The sequence below is a fragment of the Camellia sinensis genome, chromosome 6, assembly GCF_055761805.1.
Source record: "Camellia sinensis isolate YWXY chromosome 6, ASM5576180v1, whole genome shotgun sequence".
NCBI lineage: Eukaryota > Viridiplantae > Streptophyta > Magnoliopsida > Ericales > Theaceae > Camellia > Camellia sinensis.
The window spans coordinates 35,077,147-35,099,968 of NC_138966.1; the positions used below are offsets into that span (position 1 = coordinate 35,077,147).

The 22,822-nt window shown below is 31.8% G+C and overlaps 1 protein-coding gene across 1 annotated transcript; it reads right to left on the reverse strand.

Moving 5' to 3' along the window:
- Positions 1-10,303: 10,303 nt before the first annotated feature.
- Positions 10,304-13,630, reverse strand: LOC114314489 (uncharacterized). The gene is made up of 4 exons (XM_028260978.2): positions 13,491-13,630; positions 13,282-13,403; positions 11,715-11,842; positions 10,304-10,690 (listed from the first exon to the last, which is right to left on the reverse strand). The coding sequence occupies exons 1-4, from the start codon at positions 13,540-13,542 to the stop codon at positions 10,546-10,548; spliced, it is 447 nt and encodes a 148-aa protein (XP_028116779.1). The 5' UTR covers positions 13,543-13,630; the 3' UTR covers positions 10,304-10,545.
- Positions 13,631-22,822: the final 9,192 nt, after the last annotated feature.

A 22,822-nucleotide genomic window follows, 5' to 3' on the forward strand; every position in this document is an offset into this window, starting at 1 on the left:
TGTCTCCAAGGAAGTCTTTTTTTTTGTTCTCCAAGTAAGTCTCTTTCTTGCCCACCAAGTAAAGTTCCTTTCTTTGGCCCCAAGTCTTTCTTTTCTTTTGCCCCGAGTATCCTTGTCTATAAATTGAGCTCACATCTCAACTTCTTTCTATGGTTCTTCCGATATCACTCTCCATTTGTTATATAGATATAAAGTTTAGATTAAGAATGTTTAAAGTGAGAGTAAGCATTTTCATAAAGGAGGAGAGTTGTAGATTTTGTGAACCCTTACATACCTTATGGCTTAGAATTTGGAAATCCATGGAGAAATATCGAGATTTGAGTGTTGGGGACGGATGAGATTGATTTGAGGTAATCCAGGTGGTATACAATATGATTCCTTAAATCTCTTTACAAAGAGTTTATTTTAATTACTTCTAATTTGCAATCCTCTTGATTATTGTGATCATTTGATAAATCCTGTGAAATCATTATTTGTTGACACGTTTGAGTTCTTTGGTCATTTGATAAGTTTTCTAGAATTGTTTTGTGTAGTCAGTGTTGATTTGTCTAGTTAGTGACATAGAAATGCTTTGTACATGGATCGAGTGGACCTTGCCAATAGCTTGGACCAATAGCCCGGATAAGCGGTTGTGCTTGGGTGAGGTGGGTGAGGCTGATCACTGGCCATGTACCGAGTAGGATCGGGTATTTGGTTGTGGATAAATTATCATATGTCGAGTTGACTTGTTTGTACAATTTGGTAAATTGCTTGATTATCGAATCTAATTGGTTGTGTAATTGTTGGATCTCTGTTGATTTATTCTCCGTCCGAGCCTTGTTATTCCTGTTGCATTGTATACTTCCGGAATTAATTTATTTTTCCGGTGTGGAGCAAATCTAGTGGCGATTGGAGTTGAAGGATTTAAAGGATTACCGAGTTGGAGATTTTTGGGCCCACCACTATAAATTGTTTTTGGAGATTTGTATAAATTATAAATTATAGACATTTCTGTAATTATTTTGGAGCTAATTTGTATTTTTGAGGTTGATTTAATTTATTAACGGTCCAGAAGTTGGGGCGTTACAAAATATATTTAATTTGTAAAAAATTATTTCTAACCACTTGAAAGATAAAAATTATATAAAAATGACAATTATTTTTTATTTTTTCTTTCTTAACCAAATTAATTTTTAATTTTTAAAAAAAAAAATTTAAAAACCAAACCATACATAGCCTAAGAATCTTTTGATAAGTCATTTCTTACGTTGATAACTTATTTAATTATTTGTCAAATTTACGACATTTTTACCATCTGAGGTCTGTTTGGTAATCATTTCATTTTTAGTTTTCAATTTATATTTACAAAAATTAAAAAAACTATCATAAAAACTTGTTTGATAATTTTTTTTGATTTATAAATGGTTGTATCAATTTGTAAATTTGAGGAAAAAACGTAAATTCAAAAAATGGGTTTACGTTGGATTTTAAATAGAAATTTAAAAATTTGACTAACAAATTTTTTTTTCAAATTAATTTTTTTTTTCAAATAATAATTATTTTTTTCAACTAATACTAACCGAGGAGGCAATTGGTAATGCTACTTTAAACCTTGGGGAGGGGATTGTAATTTCTAAAATGTGAGAGGTGTCAATGTAATTTACCTAGTGAGGGAAAAATTGGTATTTAAAAAAATTAAATTACTGACATCAGCAAAATCTGTTAGTTGACTGTTAAGGGAGTAATCTGTAATGCGATTTTAAACCTCATGTAGGGGGATGTAATTTCCAAAATGTGAAAGAGGGAACTGTAATAAATATAAACCTCAGGAGGTGTCAATGTAATTTACTCAAATAAATAAAGATTCATAAAAAAATTTATGACTTCAACCATTAAAATTTGTAAAATTTGCCACTAGGGCTGCAAATGAATTGAGCCATTCATGAACTGCTCAAAACTCGGCTCGTTAATAGCTCGTTTAAGCTCATTCGATTACCAAACAAGTCGAGCTCGAGCTTTGTTACCAAGCTCGATTATTAAACGCATAGAGCTAATATGAACTCGACTCGATTAGGCTCGGCTCAATTATATTATATCATATCATATCATATCATATTATATATTAGTTACAAACAAAACAAAAAAAAATAATTGAAAATATTAATGATAACTCAGTTTCCAAGTCATCAACAAGTAATAAAATCTCAAAGTCATCAAGAAATAATAAACAAATAATAAAGCATTGTCCAACAAAAAATGAGAGAATGGAAAACAATTTATAAAGGGTGAGATTACTTCAAGTTTCCTTATCATTTGATGTGGGACAGCCACTGAATGAACTTCAAAAAAAAAAAAAAAAAAAAGGAAGAAGAATTGTAAGTGACGTGTCCCAGGTTTGGGATTGTTCAAGTGTCCCACATCACTTCTTTTACACATTCAATAGGGATAAGGGCTCCATATAAGTGGAGGAAGCCAGCAGCCCGCCTTTGCTTATGCGGTTCAAGTGACTATTTATTAAAAAGTCGAGCCACACGAGTTGAGCTCGAGTTTTGCTTCAGCCCAGCGAGTCGAGCTCGAGCTTAGTGGTGTTAAGTTCGATTTGAGCTTAAGCTGATCTTGAACATGATGATATTCGGTTCGGCTGGTTTGCAGCCTTATTTGCCACGAAATTTATTATTATTATTATTATTTTAATAGAGGTAAGTCAGAGAAGGCAAGCTAGAAATTAGTAAGACTACAAAAGGAATTTATAAAGTAACTGCAAGTTTGCTTTCCTTCCTGTGTTCTTCTTATTCACAATCATCTTCCATCAAATTGAACAAAATAAGAAGCATATATAACAAATCTGAAAACAAATTCATTCCAGGTGTACATATGCCACATGTTTGTTTTGTTTTATTTATTTACTAGAGATTGCCCGTGCCTGAAGGCACTATCTAATAAAATTCTTATATTATAATTTATGTGTTGCAAAAATATTAGCGACCATAAAGATGTTTTATGAAAAGTGTCTCAAAGTTGTGATCAAACAACAAAAAAATATTTAGGATCAATCAATCGACTTAGATGATTTTTCGTAAAACTATTTAAGAAAAATTATGTAGTATATCCAAACAAATATAGCCTAAAATAATATATAAAAAAAACCAAAATCAAGTAGTGTGTGGTTTAAATTCACATGTGAAGTGAATTTAAAACATTCATTACTTTTATTAACATTTGTTTTGTGTTTAAATTCTTGATTTATATATTATTTTTCTTAGTATTTTTTTTATGTATGAAGTAGCTGACATTACTTAATAAGCCACTTTCTAGATGAATCACCTCAATTTCGTAATTATTATTCTTAAAAAGCAACTAATATGCTATTTCCAATATTTTTTATTTATCCATTAAATTAAAGCTACCCTTAATAAAATAAGGGGAGAAATGATGGGAAATGGTCAATCGTATACGTCCCAAAAAAAAAAAACAAAATAATAATAATTGGAAAAAAAATTCACACCAATAAAAAAAATTTCTTCTAATTTTATATGTAATGATATGACAAATTACATATTAACTTTTGATTTATTACAAATTCAATCATGTAATTCAACTCCATTGCAATGTCATTGCAAATGAATTCTAAATTCCAAAGTGCAAGTCTTTAACATTAACCACAATTTACCCCTGATCATCCTACCATAATGAATGACTAAAAAGAATTCAGCAAGTGCAAAGCCTTTTACGTGGAAACTGAAGGGAAAAATTAATATTTATCCAAAACTATTAACCACCACATTATTTTCTACTAAGAAAATTGAAGAACCACTGCCTAGTTGGATAGGTTCTAGTAACTCAATCCCCTTATTATGACATCTTCCCTGGACGAATGCCTTCAATACTGTACCTAAGATGTTCAAAGGAATTCCAGGGGACTTCAGCATGGTCACAACACCAATCAGAACAAAGACGCCTCTCCGATAATGGCAGGTTAATACAACTGCCTTCAGTAGCAAAGAGTAATATGGATCCAGAGAAATACATAAAGATAAAAGATACATATTTATATGTATAATAAGATAAATGTAAGTAATGTAAGTTAAGGAAGTAACCTGCAGCACCCCAGAAGCACACCCGTTGATGTTGTATTGGGATATTAAATTTGTGGAAAAATAAAAATAAAAAGAAAGAATAAGTGAACAAAGTAAAAGCTCATTGCCAATCTAAGATATCACTGGATCCATGACTTGAACGTGACATGAGTTGATCTCATAATGATCAATGCAAATGTCTCAAATATGCATATCAAATTTTGAACAGACTATTACAGACTATTATATTTTGAACAAACTATTACATCAAATATGCAAATGTCTCATATATGCATATCAAATTTTGTGTTCCATTGAGAAAGAAGGCCAAGAAAAAGTTTGGGTTGTTTGTTCTATGGTGGGCTCCATCAAAAAGTGGTTGTCCTTGGACTTATAATTTTAATGTAACAGGTTACAACCCAATTCTAAAGAAAAGATTATAATTCTACATGTATGACAAATAACAACTTTCACAATCAAAGTCCTCACCTGTAAGTGAATTGAATTTTATATTTCATGAAACTCCTTTCTAAAATGCACTTGCAAGTAATGGAAAAAAATAAAAATAAAATAAAATTAAAAATTAAATGAAATAAAATAAAATAAAATAAAAAATGAAATAAAAGGACATTGTTAAGTGATGGTCCCAAATTCTGCTTAATCGAGGGTGCCACTGGATATAGATCTAATGCCAAGACCCACGCCTGACAACACAAAAAAGAAAAACAAATACATATCAGTTTAAGGTTTAGAAACACCAATCCAAATAAATTGAAAAGAAACATAACAAAGAGAAGATTGTGAAGATTATCAAACCTGCAAGAGTTTCAAAATGAAAAGGACAAAAAAAGAAAAAGAACAAAGAGAAGATTATGAAAATCATCAAACCTGCAAGAGCTTCAAAGCAGAATTCAAACAACCCAATTCTTCTATTTAGGTACCTAAACATATATTTTAGTGACAAATAAATCTTATTATTAGTAATTTAAAAATTAAAGAAGTTAATTCTATTATTAAGTACCTAAATAAGCCAGAAACATTATAAAATTTATATTACAGTGGTACCTAAATAAGCCAGAAACATTATATTTAGGTACCTAAACATATAATGTTAGATACCTAAATATATATTATTTGTCATAATATATATTTATTATAAATCTTCAACCTGTGAAGCCAGAATTGAGCTTCACCAATCATCAAACCTGAAGATCATCATACGCTAGATGAATCTTCAACATATTTGGTGATATGTTGCAACCTGTTACATTGAAATTGAGATCTCCATTTATTATAACCATTATAGACCTCAATTTCACCAACAAACAACACACCCAAATGTATATAATTCCTCTTACCAAGCCTGAATTCACCTCCAAATTCAGACCCAGCTCACCAAATTACCTCCAAACGTAGAAGCACTCCAATGTATATAATTCCTCTTATGGTCAAAGGTTTATATAGATATATAAACAAATCCAATGACCCACCAACAAAACTACTTCTATTAGTCTTAAAACTCAAAGCCCAATAAAAATTCCATTTTTTTTGGCAATAACAAACACAATTGGGTACAAACAAATCAACATAATTTGAAACACATCAACTATACATAAACACAATTACAAACTAATCGAAACCCACAATGGAATTGAAGTCACTATCAAAAAATAAAACACAAAAACAATCACAGATCAATGCGAAGCGATGTATACAGAGAGCAGTGAAACTGAAATGGTGTTTTTCGGAGAATTGTTTTAGAGCAATCCAAAGACCCAAAAATGATATCTAGAAAATACCTAATTAACAAATCAATTTAAGGTTTAGAAAAACAAGAATCAAAATCAAAATCAAAATCAAAATGAGTACTCTGTTACTCTGGAAAACACAACCAATGAAGCCCTAACAGCACTCAAAACAGGGGACCAAAGAGTACACTTGAAAACCATTTGGTTTAATTCATGTGATTGGAATCATAATTGTGAGAAACCATTTTAGTCTTTTACTTTCTTGACTATAAACACACAGCACAAAATGAGTTGTCTTTAAAAAAGTAAAAGTCCCAAAATGTTCAGAACATAAACTCAGTGTCGCTTTACACACTTACATTTGAATCATCAATCTCAGAACTAATTAACAACGATAAGGTTTAAGAGCACTTATGTTTTAGAACCAGAAGAAGAAGCACGATTTCTGCTACAGAGAGAAAATCCACTCCACAATCCAGAAAGAAATCGAAACCCATAATGGAATTGAAGTCACTATCAAAAAATAAAACACAAAAACAATCAAAGATCAATGCGAAGCGATGTATGCAGAGAGCTGTGAAACCGAAATGGTGTTTTTCGGAGAATTGTTTTAGAGCAATCCAAAAACCCAAAAATGATATCCAGAAATTACCTAATTAAGAAATCAATTTAAGGTTTAGAAAAACAAAAATCAAAATCAAAAAAAAAAAACCACACAAAATGAGTTGTCATTAAAAAAGTAAAAGTCCCAAAATGTTCAGAACATAAACTCAATGTCGCTTCACACACTTACATTTGAATCGTCAATCTTAGAACTAATTAACAACAATAAGGTTTAAGAGCACTTACGTTTTAGAACCAGAAGAAGAAGCATGATTTTAGCTACAGAGATAAAATCCACTCCACAATCCACAAAGAAAAGAAAAGACGTGCAACTCGGTTTCGTGGTTCTTAATCGGAAACCCTAGCCTTCAGAAAGCAAGTGGAAGGGTTGTGAATTGAAGCCTTCAGAAAGCGAGTGATAAAGAAGAGGAACAAAGAGGAAGATAGAGATAATGAGGGAATGAGAGGAGACGTGCAACAGAGAGGGAGAGAGAGATAAAGATGGAATGGGGAGAGATGTGGGTAGGTGGGAGAGGGAGAGAGCACCGAGTGTTTGGGCGGGAATTAAAGCATCCTCTCAACCATTGATGTTTATCACAATTAATCTGAGCCCTTAAAATGAAATGTATCTCTGATACATTTTACATATTTTCAAAATCCGTTCTGTTTTATTATATATATTTTGGGGAAATTTAAAAAAGAAAAAAAAACTTCAATATCTTGACCTCGGTAACAAATCAATCCTAACTTGAAATTATTTTAATTCTAACCATTCATTTCTATGGACCATTTAAACAGTCTAACAATTTTTTTCCCTTTATTTTGGTGTTGACAGTCATTTGCTATCCTTACCATGATCCATCACTACCCCCATCTCTTTTCCCCATCTACCATTACTCCTCACTTTCCTCACAAATGGAAATCAAAACGTCTATTTCTCTAACCCCAGTAAAAAACAATGGTCACCACCACAGACATCAATTTCATATGGTACTGTTAAAATTTCATAGGTCATGTATCTCACCAACTTAAGGTACGACTCTACAAACTCATATCAGTTACTTTGGGCTTTGTTTAAAAGGAAAGAAAAAAAATTAAATTTATGAAAAGGAAACCTAGGAGAAATTATTTTTTTGCCCAACCAAACACAAACACAAATAAAAATAAAAAAGAGAGAGAGGTATTGCGGAAACTGACAAAGATAAAATCCTGAAATTTCAAGTGGAAACTGAAACCATTACCCAACTAAATAAAAATATATTCACAAAGATAATATATATAAAAAATGTATACAATCTAGATTCTTTGTAAAAAATCTATATATAAGTAAAAGAATCTATACAATGTATATCCAAATAAAATCTATACAATCTATATCCAAATTCTTTGTAAAAAATCTATAGAATCTATAAAAAAAATCTATACAATCTATATCCAAATAAAATGTATACAATCTATAAACAAATAAAATCTAGTGCATAGTCACCACATAAAATGAAAAGAGTGATCTTACCTAGAGAGCAGTAGTTTCGGGAGTGAGGGTATGGAAGAAGAAGAACAGGGCTGGAGAGCAGCAGAGGGAAAATCTGAAAAGAAATTGAATTGGGTATAGTGACAGAAAATAGTAGAAAAATAACACATTAATAACTTAATGCAATTGTGCATGAATAGCCTTACCTTGGAGTTGGTTGCAATAGCCTGTATTAAGGTTGTGAATTAAATTTCTTCACAATTCAAACTTAATGCAATTGCGCATGAATAGCCTTACCTTGGAGTTGGTTGCAATAGCCGGTATTAAGGTTGTGAATTAAATTTCTTAGTGGTATTAATTAATTAATTGTATTTATATATTGATGGCTAACATATTTTGAATACAAAATAAGAACCTAACATATTATAAGTTTGGAAAAAAATACTTTTCATATACAAAATAAAAATAGAGCAGATTGTCTGAATACAAAAATAAAGCAAATTGTAAAAATAAGGCAGATTGTTTGAATACAAAATAAAAAAAATCAAACTTTGAATATTTTCATAATATTCCTTTAAACCATGGTTGCTATATCCACCAAAACTATTCCTTTAACATAGCCTATGACCACCAAAACATTCAACTAAGAAGTATTCCTTTAACATAACATAATATTTTTACATAATTATGAAGATTAATCCTGTTTATCACTTTGTTTATCATAACATAACATAACCTATTTCTTTGTGGTTTGTTTATATAAACATTCAGAAAATTAATCCCAAAATAATTCTGAAGATTAATCGCTCTATGTATCACTCTGTTTATGTTAAAGGAATAGTTTTGGCTGTCATAATATTCAGAAAATTTATATAAACATTCAACTAAGAAGTTGGGATTAATCTTCTGTTTTGGGGTTTGAACAGACAGCCACAAAGAACATCAATTTAAACCATAGAGACAAAATAAAAATAGAGTAGATTGTTTGAATGACCTGAAACCAACATTTGAATAACCTGTTCACAGCCCGATAGAGAGAACGCAGAACAGCCCAAGAAATCGCGAGAAAGTGACAAAAAATAGTAGAAAAATAGGGATCTGATAAACGAACTCAGAACTCAGAACTCAGAAATTAACAGTAGACAGCCCAAGAAATCGCGAGAAAGTGACATAAAATAGTAGAAAAATAGGGATCTGATAAACAACCTCAGAACTCAAAACTCAGAAATTAACAGTAGATCAATTGAAAGAGGGGAATAGAGACAGAAATATTACCTTGCACAGATAGAACCGTCAGGTTTGGTATAGCTCTGAAAGGGGGGAAAGGGGGAGAGGCAACGAGTGAGAGGGTGGGGGGAGACGGAGAGAGGCAGAGATCGGGTGGAGGGGGAGAGGCAGCGAGCGGGAAGGTGGGGGAAGAGGGGGAAAGGCATAGATCCGGTGAGAGAGAATGAGAGAGGTAGCATCTCTGCGAAAAGAGGGAGAGGGGGAGAGGCAGCGAGTGAAAGGGTGGGGGGAGAGGGGGAGAGGCAGTGAGTGAGAGGGTGAGGGAAGAGGCAGAGATCAGGTGAGAGAGAAGGAGAGAGGTAGCGTCTCTGCGAAAGATAAAGAAGAAGGAGATAGAGATAAAGATGGAATGGGGGAGGAGACGTGGGTAGGTGGGAAAGAGCACCGAGTGTTTGGGCGGGAATTGAAGCAAAATCTCAACCATTGATCTGTATCACAATTGATTTGATCCCTTAAAATGAAATGTATCTCTGATACATTTTACATATTTTTAAAATCCGTCCTGCTTTATTATATAGATTTATTTATATTGTATATATTTATTATATATATATATATATTTAATTAGTTTAATGGTTAATGGGTAACTGACGTATGTTTACTATGTGTCATGAGAGTTACTCCCCTTACAACTTCTCTGATGGTGGGAAGTTATAAAGAGTTACACTTGGATATGGGTCCAAGTCTATCTATATATATGTCCGTAATAGCCATAAAACACAGACGTTGTTTTGTGAATAGAATAGGCTTGAAACTCTGTTCTTTCCACTTTTCCCATATGGTACTTTTCCCATATGGTTCTGTAGAAGTGTTCAGTGAGTGAGTTTTGTTTATACATTCAAGATTTGATCATTCAAGGATAAAGATTCGAAGGCTTGAACATCATGGCAAGAGGTACTCTTCTTTCTGAATTGAAATTATTTTAATTCTCACAATACTTACATGACTCTTTGTTTGAAAAACATGATTAATAATAAAAAGATTAATAATCTCATGAATTAGTATAGGATTAGTTGTCCAATTAAATTAGTAAAATAATCATTTATTATGTATTCATTTTATTTTGTTTTTTGTTTTTGGTTTTGTTTTAATATTGAAATTATGATCTTCAGCCTCTTTCAATATTAAAAATTCGTCAATTTTGTCGAATTAAATATACGTTGTACATGTTATTCGATTAATAAAATTTACAATCAAATATGAAATTGTGAATCCATAAATTAATAATGCCAATCCTATGTTATAATCTTTCTAATAAAACATTTAGGTACTGCATGTGCTGTATGTACATGCTAGCAAAGCACAACTCTGTTTTATGCAGTATACATAGATATATAATATATAAAACAGGACCCTATTTATATATATATGTATATATATATCAGCTAATAATTCCAGTGATGGAGGATGGCTTGGAGGTGGCAATGCCAGCTGCTACATGGTACTGTGATGCATACTTGTTAGTAGGGCTTTCTGCTGCAATTACAGGAGGTTCATTCAAAAATGCAGAGCTGCTTCTAGTCCACCTGCAACCCATGATGCTGTTACATAAATTTTGAGCAAATAGAAAATGACAAATTATATTGGTAGTCCATATATTTTATTTTTTTGTGTCATTTTAATCTTTGTAGTTTAAAGAAAAATGTTTGGGAGTACTAATTTGGCACCATCAATCAACCTCTAATAACACGGAATGGATCATGTGAAGGATTGTGCCCACACTCCCCTCTCTATTCTCTATCTTTCACGTCATTAGAGATAGATTAAGAGTGCTATATTAATGGGATGTAGCATGATTGAACAAAACAAAAATTCAAAGACAAAATCGAGCAAATGAAAATAGTAAGAATCAAAATGACACAAAGGACATAATACAAACACTATTGGTGTAATTTGTCTAATTTTAAAGGATTAATTACAAATACACCTCTTGCGGTACACTTAAAATACGGATTGCCTTTATGATTTAGAAAATTAAAAATATTCCCTTGTAAGAATTTTTTATTTAATAGAATCAATTAGAAAAATAAAATTCATATGCTCTCCTATACAATAATAAAATTACTTGAATTATTAATTAAAATATATTTTGACATTATTAAAAATTGTTAATTGACTTAACCATTTATTGATAAAAGGGTTACAAAATTAAAACTTCAAGGGCGGGATATAATTTTTAAAACTACAGGGAACAATTTATATTTTAAGTAAATTTCAAGGGATGTATTTATAATTTACTCAAATTTTGAAAATTCATACCAAAAATTCAAATTTTAAACTTTTTAAAATGAATTAGTGATTAACAAGTTGATATGATATAGTATTAGAGCAAACACTCATGTGTTTGAATTTTTTAATTTATTTTTTATAATTATAATATTTGTAAGTATGTGACTTATTTTATGAAAAATAACTTTACCATAAATAAATAATAAAAACATAAATAATAAAGTCAACCATTTTTTTAACAACTTAAACTTCAAAATAAATAATTCAACCATTCATTCTAGCACAAATGATAACAAAAGGGTCAATTAAATTAATACATACCATCCATTTTTGTTTATTAGTTTCTCCAAGTTTGTCTGATCAGTTTCCATTTCCCGCTGACTCTCCTTTGTATTGGACAAAGGCAGAGAGCTCGATCTCTTTCTTTCAGACTCCATGATTATGCTTTCCTGTCATAAAGGTTTCAAAACCACTATTGTTCAATTTTATCTTACAATAAAATTATTCAAAAAATGTATATCTATAAATAACAATTATTTTGAGTGTGATTAACATTTCGTAAATTCTAAATTTATACTACTCATTTTATTTTCAAGATAAATTTTAGAACAAAAATTTGTCGTACAAATTTTTCCAATTGTACCATACTAAACTTCAAAGACAAATGGGAAGATGGTTAAAAGTTATTTTCTAACTTTTAATTTATTTTGAATCACATCATTTCTCATATTTTTTATATATTTTTTCAAAAAAAAAAAAAGAGCCAAAAATAGGAGAAGATTTTACCTATTTTCTCAAAACAACCCAAAATTGTCTAAAATTAAGGCTGTAATTCGGCCAAAATTGGTTAGTTTGAGGGATTGCCCAAGCCTAATTCTCGAGTTGTGAAACCCATCTAAGCTTGACTCTAAACTTGAGCTTGTCGAACCGAAGACAATAAATTGAACTAGAGGTAGACTCAAGCTAATGACATATTTGAACCGGGTTATTTATTTATTTATTTTTTGAGTTAATTTTTTTAAAAAAAATGCATGAAAAAATGTATAAAAATATGTAATCATGTTTTGAAATATGTGCAAAAAGTATATTGAGTTTTTAATTATAAAAAATGATCCGGACCCCCACTGGCCTGTGATTGACCAATTTTTTTTTTGTTTATTTTTTTTAATTAGCATGACTTTTTTTTTCTTCAAAAAATTGAGTCTTATTAACATTGAAAAAATAAAATAAAACAATCATAAGTCTACATACTTATGTAAATCTAACATTTTAGATAATTTTTGTATAATGAAACCGCTAATAGTTTACATTACATTTAACATTTTTAATATATTGACATGTATAATTTGGGTTTCAAACTGTTCAAATTTCTAAGTATATCTCTCCAAGCTTAATCCCAATTCAATTTAGACTTTTTAACTGCCCTTTGATCACAATAAAATTTGAAAATATGTTGTCCTGGTCCAAAAAAAATACTTAAATAAATAAATTATTCAGATTAGGCCCGGGTTTCTCAGTTGGGCCACCCAAATTGCACCCTTACCCAAAATGTAAAAGAGAAAAGTTAGGCATCATGAAATTTTTTTCATGAAAATGATCCTGAATGATTTATTACCTTAATTAGTGTGTGGTGCCTTATTTCTAAGTGTAATCCAAGGGTCACAAAATTTTCATGATTATTTTCATGAAATTTTTTTCATAATACCTGACATTGCTGAATGTAAAAAGATCGCCTTATTGATCAAATTTATTTACTTATACTTGGTGCTTATTTTTTACCTATCAATATCTCAAAAAAGTATTGAGACAAATTAAATATTTTAAAAATAGGTATTTAGGTCCTCACATAAAACTCTAAACTGGCTAATTTATGATAGAGATCACACACCTGACTGCTCTTCATTAGTAGATCAGAAATAGCTCTGAGATGTTCTTCCTCAACTTTCTTTTTTGACCTCCAGTAAGCCTCAATCCCCTCATTTGTCAATGACTGGTTCCTCTGGATTTCCGCTGCAAAATCACACTTCTCCATCAGAAAAACCATTAAGAAGAGTATTATTTTGTATGAAACCAAAAACAAAGAAATTGCAAGCTTACCAGTTCTAGGATCAGGGACTTGTGAGTCCCAACCTGCCATTAGAGAACCCATTTGCCGAAAATCTTAAACTCCTTAATCAAATACAATTTTGTGTTCATTCTCAGGTAGTCAATATATATCTTATATAGAGATAATGACAGGTAGTCAATATATATCTTATATACAGATGATGACGGTGGTGGTGGCACTCAGATTTTATTGATCTTATCCCCCAAATATTTTGCGTCAGTGAATTATCTTTGGGAATTCTATTCGATCTGTTTAGTTTGAGTTTTTTAGATTAAATTTTTTGAAATTGATTTTTTTTTTATTTTGGTATTTTTTTTATTTTTAATGAATATTTTTAAAATTTTAAATATTTTTTTATTTCTTTAGATGTACCTTAGTTAGATGTATCTAAAAAGTAAAAAATTACTAAAAAATATTTTAAAAAATTAATAAATACATAAAAATATAAAAATTGTACTGAATTATTATATTTTTTTTGTATTTTTGGTATTTAGTAAATTTTTAAAAGGTTTTTTCATAATTTTTTTTACTTTTTAAGTATATTTGTGTTAGATATGTCCAAAAAGTAAAAAACAAAAGTGCTTAAAATATTAAAAAAAATTCAGTAAAAACAAAAAATTACGAAAAATAAGAAAGTAAAATTTTCTGAAAAGTATTTTTTGAAATAGATAAACCAAGCAAAGTGACAATGTGGAGAGTATTCATGTAAAAGTAGGGTCTACTGTCACATCAATACCTTTAGTAACACCAAAAAATTAGGTAAATTATAAACACACTCCTTCAAATTTACTTAAATTATAAATTATATCATGTGATTTAAAAATTACATTATGCCTAATAAAGTTTCTAATTTCATAACAAATATGTCATTTTATTAATAAACCATTAAGTTAATTAACAGTTTTTAATAATGTTAAAATTTTATTGCAATTAATAATTCAGATAATTTTATTATTATCTAGGTGAAGAGTTAGAAATTTTACTTTTTCAATTAATTCTATTAAATAACAATTTTTAATAGGAAGGTATTTATAATTTTCTAAATCACAAGGAACAATTCATATTATAAACAAATTTCATGAGATATATTTATAATTTACCCATAAAAAAATTTGTTTCATCACCCGTGTTCGAGATATGATACAAAATATAAGCCACTCAAAAAAAAAAAAATTTTGTTCACATTTTAATAAATAAAAAGGCAAAATTATAAATACACTGTTTGAGATTTAATTAAAATATGAATTATTTTTTATGATTTGAAAAATTATAAATATTTTCTTGTCAAAATTTTTTATTTAACATAATTAATAGAAAAAATAAAATTTGTAATTGTTCTCATATACAATAATAAAACTATCTAAATTATTAATTAAAATAAAATTTAACATTATTAAAAATTATTAATTAAGTTGATGATTTATTAATAAAATTATCTATTTATTATGAAATTTAAAACTTTAGATAATATAATATAATTTTCAAAATTATAAGAAATAATTTGTAATTTAAATAAATTTAAAAAAATATATTTATAATTTACGCTAAACAAAACATAAATTGTAATCGATATAAAATAGTGTACCTTTCATTTAAAAAGTAAATGGACTCTACTAAACAAAAACAAAAAATAGAGTCAATACGAGGTCCCTTAGTTCACATCAATCACAAGTTGAGTTGTTTATGTACTTAAAATTGTGAATTCGGTTATTTTAGACTAATTACAAAATATATTTTATTTATGTGAATAAAATTAGGATGTAGGCAACGTGTCAGATACACATCTGACACAGCATCCGTGCATGAATTTAATATCATGCTTTGTTGTTTCGTTGTCACTTTGCATGTATTACATACTTCGTTGTTTCTCTGTGTGCTGGAAATTGGCCACACTCATCCAAGAAAAGGCTAATCTATAAAGTCCAAAGCTATCACTAACACTTTGTAACATCTATCACATTATTAAGTCAAGATTGAATTAAATGTTCAAACCTTATTGTCATACAACGTATTATATTTTTTATTTTTAAAAAAATTATATAAAAACGTATATAAGGTTTGAATTCAAGATTTAGATTTTTATTACAAAAAAATTATTACTACTTAGACAATATATATATATATATATATATTATAATATTATTTCTTTAGTACTTCATCTATCTCAAAATATTAGACTGTGTTTGGAACGGTTTTCAAACTATGATTCTATCTCAATATTCTAATATGATGTTTGAATAGTATTTTCAAATCATATTTCCACAACATTTAGAAAATGCTGTAGAAAACTCTGTGTGGAGCGTGTTTTTTAATTTTTTTTTTTCAAATTTGGCCCCACTGGTCGTTCGGCCGGTTGACCAAAACAATGGAAATTTTATTTTATTTATTTATTTATTTTTATTTTTTTTGTAATTGACATATGTTAATTTTTATATATTCGAAAAAAATATTTTCTGAATTTTTTAAAAATTTTTATGTGTTTTAATAAAATGTTGAGTTGTATATTTGGTTATGAGTTGTAAGTTTTTATATCAAATATCATATGTTACATCAAAAATTCCCCACTCAATCCAAAATTCTTTTCAAAACCCTTTTACCAAATAAATTTTCCACACTCAAATCCTAATTCCAAAACTCACAAACTCAAAATATAATTCATACTTTTAAATCATATTTAGAAAGCTCTACCAAATGCAACCTTAGTTTTTTTTGAGAAATCTAACTTTTTTGATAGTATAATTATTACATTTCAAAAATATTAACTTTTCAAAACTACTTTTAGTAGTACAATTATTACACTTAAAAAATATTAATGTTAATGAATTTAAAAGAAAGAAAAAATAAGAAATTCATATTATTTTAATTCTTAATTTTTGAAAAAAGATTAATATTTTGGGACAGAGAGAGTATTTATTTTTATTCTTACTTATTTGAATTCCTCTAGTATTAAATAAATGTTAAAATTGGTGTCCAAGCCTTCTTCTCATGTCACAAGACAGATTTTTCTATATATCTTAAAATCAAGTGTCCAAGCCTTTCTCTCATGTCACGTGGTAGATTTTTCTATCTTAAAATAAAAAGTTATTCAAAGAAATAATACGCAAGGTTTAAACCCAAGATCTTCATTTTCATGAAGAACATTCCTACTATTTAGACAATATATATATTATAATACTAATTCTTTTATTATTATTTATTTAAATTGTACACATTTTATGTGTCAGACCCACTAACATAAAATATTTACATAACTCTGATATTACAACTCTAAACAAATCTCTAGTGAGGTGGAAGAGAGAGAAAGAGAGAGATAGAGAGAGGAGTATAGGCCCTACCTTCACATGAGCACTCTCCACATTATTAGAGTTGCATTAGAGCTCTCAAACATTATTCCACTGAATAATTATTAAAAAATTTTTGGGACCCCCTTGGGGGATGATCCCCACACTTCTAAAATGATCTCGGCTCTCCATGTATACGTGAGACCCATTTATATATATGTGGAGTTCACATCATGAGTAATTTAAATTTGTAAAAATCTTATGAAAGTGAGAGTCTCAATTATTACTAATAATTATTTATCGCGATGAAATGCAGTCAAACGGAATTGGGCTTGTGAGAAAACTGTCTCAAAATTTATATCGCGTCATATGTACTTCAGTATAGTCTCAAAATTTTTATTCCTTTATTCCTGTCCACTCTCAATGATTTATGTTGAAATTTTTTTGAAACGTTTGACGAAAATAAAATTGGATCGTAAATTTATGTACTTTACTGTAGTCTCAAGATTAGAGATTGAGTTCATTTTAAATAGGGAAAAGTTAGGGATCATGAAAATTTTGTCATGAAAATGATCATGAAAAATTTATGATCCTTGGATTACCTTGATTAGTGTGTGGTGCTTTATTCTAAGTGTAATCCAGGGGTCACAAAACTTTCATGATTATTTTCATGACAAAATTTTCATGATACCTAGCATTGCTGTTTTAAATATGTCTCACACTATATTAAATTTAAATTTGTATCATATATTATATATATAGCATTTCTCTTGTGGATATATCAGGTGGAGTTTGATTGGAAATAAAAAAAATAAAAAAAAATAAAAAAAGGGTTGTTCTTCTAGTTCTAGGTGTAATGTGAGCCTCATCTTGCATGTGGCTTGAGCTCACCTAATCATCATAAATGAAAGAGAGATGTTATGAATTATGAAATTTACTTCAAATTTTATCCAGAACAAATTGTATAGTGTAATTAAAGTTAGTGGGATGCAAATTACACTTAAAAGCTATGCGACTATACGTACTCTTTTAGAGGTGTGTGTCATATGTAAGTTATCATATTTGTGAGATTGATTACTATAAATATCATAATTAAAAGAATATTAATAATGATTCATAATAATAAAAATAATCATATAAAATATAACCAAAAATCTTTTCAATTATAATTAAAATAATAATCACAATAAGTTATAATTAAATCATAATTAATATCACAATAAATCATAATTAAATACCACAAATACCATAACTGGGCATAAGTTAACACCCTAAAATAGAGTGTGTATAATAGAATTTCTCCATACATAAAATAATTATCATCTGTAAATATTTTTTTTTTAAAAAATTTGTAGCATTGTTGTAAATAAAAATAAGGCAAAATTCATTTTACTCTGACATGATTTTGATAATTTTATAGTTAACCTCCCCACCGTTATTTGTTCTGTTAAACTTGCCAGATTTTATGAAAAATGCAGCAACATTGAGAGTGGATATGAAAAAAACAATATCAAATTCTATTGTAAAAGTCAAATTTGCCCTTTTTTCATCTTCTTCCTACTTCAAAACCCTAAACCTAATACAACCAGCACCTCCTTCTACCTCCCTATCTCAGAAGTTGTTGCTAGGTCTCTGCATTCCAAACTCCATGACAGATCATTGAAGTTTGCAATGAGCAGGGACATTAAGTTTAATCTTCACTTAATAATAATAATATAGATGGATAGATAGATAAATAGAAGATAGACGTTACAAAGTGTTAGAGATAGGTTTGCACTGTATAGATTGGCCTTTTCTTGGATGAATGTGACCAAGTTCCACTAAAGACTAAAAATATTGTGGCTGAATATTCTGGCAGCCCACAGAGATACAAACAAGAGTATGTAATACATGCAAGGTGATAACAACAACAAAGCATGCTATCAGGGGTGGTGGCCAGTGGTGAAGGCATTGCCTTCCCTAACAATGAGTCAAGTTCGACTCTAGGAGGTACAACATGCTGGGTATTTTCTAGTGGTTTTCTTCGAAGATCTCTCGTTATACTTCGAACGAACCTTGTCCGTACTAGAGGTGATTGATGAGCACCGCTGATGACTCTATGGTGGGTCCCTTCCTATGGGTTGAGTCAAATCAAGCTAGCAATCGGTTATCCTACGGCCTAGACCCATGGACGCCATGGGGACACCTCAGAATATACTTTTTTCTTGTTAAAAAAAAAAGAAAAAAAAAGAAGAAAAAAACGTGATATTAAATACATGTATGGATGATGTCTACCTAACACGTTTTCATAGTTGTCTACATCCTAATTTTATTCATACAGTTGATAAAAAGGTATAAACAAAATATAATTTGTAATTAGTTTAAAATAATAGAATTCACAATTTTAAGTAGAGTTAATGTACTTTTTAAATAAGAGGTCCACTAGTTTAGATCAATTAAAAGTTGTGTTTTGTTTACTTGAAGTGTGAACAAAATTATTTTTTGAGTTGTTATACTTTGTATCATATCTCATTGGTCGGTGATGGAACTGTTTTTTATAGCGTTAATAGTGGCATTGATGTAACAGTGGGTCTCTTAGAAATCAAAGATGATGATGAGTGCTTGACACTATCAAAAGTGATTCTAAATTTTTTATCGTGTGGAAATGTGGTCAAACTTAACTAGGCTTGTGAAAAGACCATCTCAAAATTTATGTCCTCTCTTATGTATTTTTGTATAGTCTCAAAATTTTTATCCCTATAAAAGAGGAGAAATTAAGACACTGACTTAATTATTGAAGTCATCTCAATGAATATGGGTCAAAGCTTTAAGAAAAATGGGTCAACTAGGAAATGGAACCAGATCGACCTGCTTGTTGAGGCCCAGTTCTTGGAGCAAACTCTACCATAGTGCCACCATTTTGTTATAGCGCCGCCTTCAATACTTACCGAGAGGAAGAAAGCCGAGGCAACTCCAACCTCTGCAACTATCTCCTAAGGCACAGTTCCCCAAGGCGATAGTAACCTTTGAGAGACACTTCCTCTATACAAAGTAATGTATATATATTTGGCACTAATAGCAGATCCCGAGGTATTAGCAGCTTAGGGCTGATAGCAGGTCCAAAGTACACATAGGTTGATTGTAACGCCCCAAAAATATAGCAATAAAATCATCTCACAATATTAATTAAATAACAACATGTACCAAAATAATTATCTTTCATTCATATGGTTCCATTGTACAAATGGCAACACGTGCAATTATACATTTATAAGTCCTAACCCTGAATTGCCACAGACAAATGATAGGAAATAGAAGTCAAAATAGATAGATATGGGGGAGTGGTTTGGAAATATTCTTTAGATCCTGGGGGACGCTCGTGATCCTTAACTAGTCACCTGAAAAGGAATGAATACTCCTGTCGGGGGTGCCGGAATTAGCACTCCGACGGATAAGTTAGTGTATACTCTCTTGATTGCTTGTAATCTAAGTTAAGCATACTAGTTCTCACATACCTTTCTCTGACTGATGATCCCGTATTTATAGTATTCTCTTTGGGCCTTAGGGCCAGGCCCATCCATGATCCTTTGCATGTACTTCTACTCGACCTTTGTTCTGCTGGCTGGAGTGCCGGTTATTTTATTCGACTCTTCAATTGACTAGGACCAATGCCGAATGGAGGTTATGTTTCAGATCAGACAGGTCCATTCTTCCCTATTGATCCAGCAGAATTCGGCTCCCACAATTGCCCCCCAAACACCCCACTAGCATCAGTTAGTCGGCGTGTTTGGCCTCTAGCCTGGAAAGTCAAAAATTCGGCGGTTAATCCTCTTCCCAATGCGTTTCAGAACGCGTACATGCTTTTTGGTCATTGTAACGCTTTTCCGCCCCTCCGTACACTGCCTCCATTTAATGTGATTTGAAATTGTCTCTTCAAATGTATGTTTTGAATACTCAAAGATATCTGGTTCGCCTTCTAGTGCAACTTCCTCACTTCGTGGCTTCTGCAACTCCTTATTTCTCATTTTTCCTCTTCGCCACCTGTAAGTTTTCTTCTCCTTCACTTTCGACCCCGCTTCCTTGTTTGTTTTTAGTTTTCCATAATCCTTGGGCTGGTCAAGATAGCAAAACATCTGAAGAAGCTCCTTTCAGCGGACCGAATCTCCGGATTTCGTCGCCATTTTTCCATCCCTGACAACGACCATCTGTCACTTTTGGTAGATAGCACCACTGATATAGAGAGGGATGACGAGAGCACAATCGTCTTTCCCCTCTTGTCAATTGCTGAGAACAGAGTCCATTTTTCCCTTTATTAATTTTTGAGGGCCGTTCTACGATACTGGAGTCTAATCCCTTCCCAGCCCAATGTGAATTTCTTTCCTATCATAATGGGAATTATAGAGCTAAATTGGTGTCTTAGGATTAATTTAGGTATACCCGCCGTTCGGCACTGTTATGCCCTAGCCAAATATACTGGCTGGCTAAGACGCTACTTTCTTAGTGCCAAGGATACTGATCATCACTTAGTGACTATGCTTGCCAGCTTTGGCAAACGTGTCGATGACGTGATAGTCGTTGTCCGCGACAATTGAAAATTTGGCGAAGGTGAAGATTGCCTAGACCCGGTGCCAAGGCGAAAAGGTGAACCAGGTAGTCGATTAGATCACTTTTGTTTCTGTTATTTCCATATTTGTATTCGGCACTATATGTATCTAACCATTTTGTTTGTGCAGGCAGCGACTTGAAGAGAGTGTTGGTTTCAGACGACGACATTGTGCTTGCAGAAATCAAAACCGCGCTACAGTTCGTCAACCGTCCAAACCTTCAAAAACAAGGGAGGGTGGCCTACATTCTACTGTGGTATGAGTCGACTTACACGACATTCTCGGCGGCAGACAACATTCCGATCCCGCGAGGTGACAACCATCTTACAGCCCTCATCTTCCCCAGCTTCAAAAACTTGAGATAGATTGGTTTAGAAATATCCGATTCTGAACACGTAGAAGAACAAGCTGCCGAACCAATCGTCGAGGACCTGGACCAGTTGGCAGCGGAAGTTGACGAAGCAATTAACTCGGCCTTTGAGGAAGTCAGTCTGAACTCGTCTGACCCTCCGTCCATATCAGGCCGATGGGACGCCTTCGAAGATATTTTTACGAATTTGGGAGACCTTCCCGGCGCTTATTCTGAGGGTATGGCTGGGGAAAGTCTCACGCAGTTGGCGCGAAAGAAAAATGCCAAACGCATGGCCACCCGGCGGAAAGCCGAGGCCACCCGTTCTGCACCTGCCTTGACTGAAACTTCCGCACCCATTATTGTGGATGAAACGACTCAAATTCATGAGGCCGAGACGTAAAAGGTTGTTGAACGGCCGACTACAGAAGAACAGTCGATTTCGAAAGATTGAGGAGAAAAACGTACAGCCGAGAGCGACGCTATCTCCGAGAAGGGCCCCGCTGATAAACAACCATGCTTAGAGGAGTCGGGTGTGGTTGCTCCTTTTGTTGTTGAACCAAAAATAAAAAACATGCCGATATCCTCTAAAGCGTCGGCTTTAAAAGATCCAGTTGTGGCTCTGAGCTTGGCCGCCTCGGTCTCCTTGCCGGCTGACAAGGTGGCCTTTCGTGCCGAGCCGGATTTGGTGGCAATTGCATTAGCTGCCCAGTTGGCCGTTCTGGTATGTGACTTGGTCTTAACTCCTTATTTGGTTTGATTTGCATATGATATTTTTTGGTATGTGATGATCCCAACTCCTTGTTTTGCAGACGGTTGGAAGGATAGCCGAACTAGGCCGCTGCAGTACGATGCCATTGAGAGAATTGGCTGCTTGAAGTCGGAAGTTGAAAGTGAGCGAAGCAGGGTCGAGTTTGAGGCGGTGAGAGCCACAATGGAAAGTGCTCGAGCCGAAGCTGAGAAAGAGAGGGCTCGGACTGCTGACCAGCTCAGATCTAACGCCGAGGAGTGGGCAAACGCAAGCGAGGAATCGCTTAAGTTAGCCAAGGAGGCGCTTGCGAAGGTGGAGGCCGAGTTAGAAGAATTGAAGAAGGCCAAGGCAAAAGCCG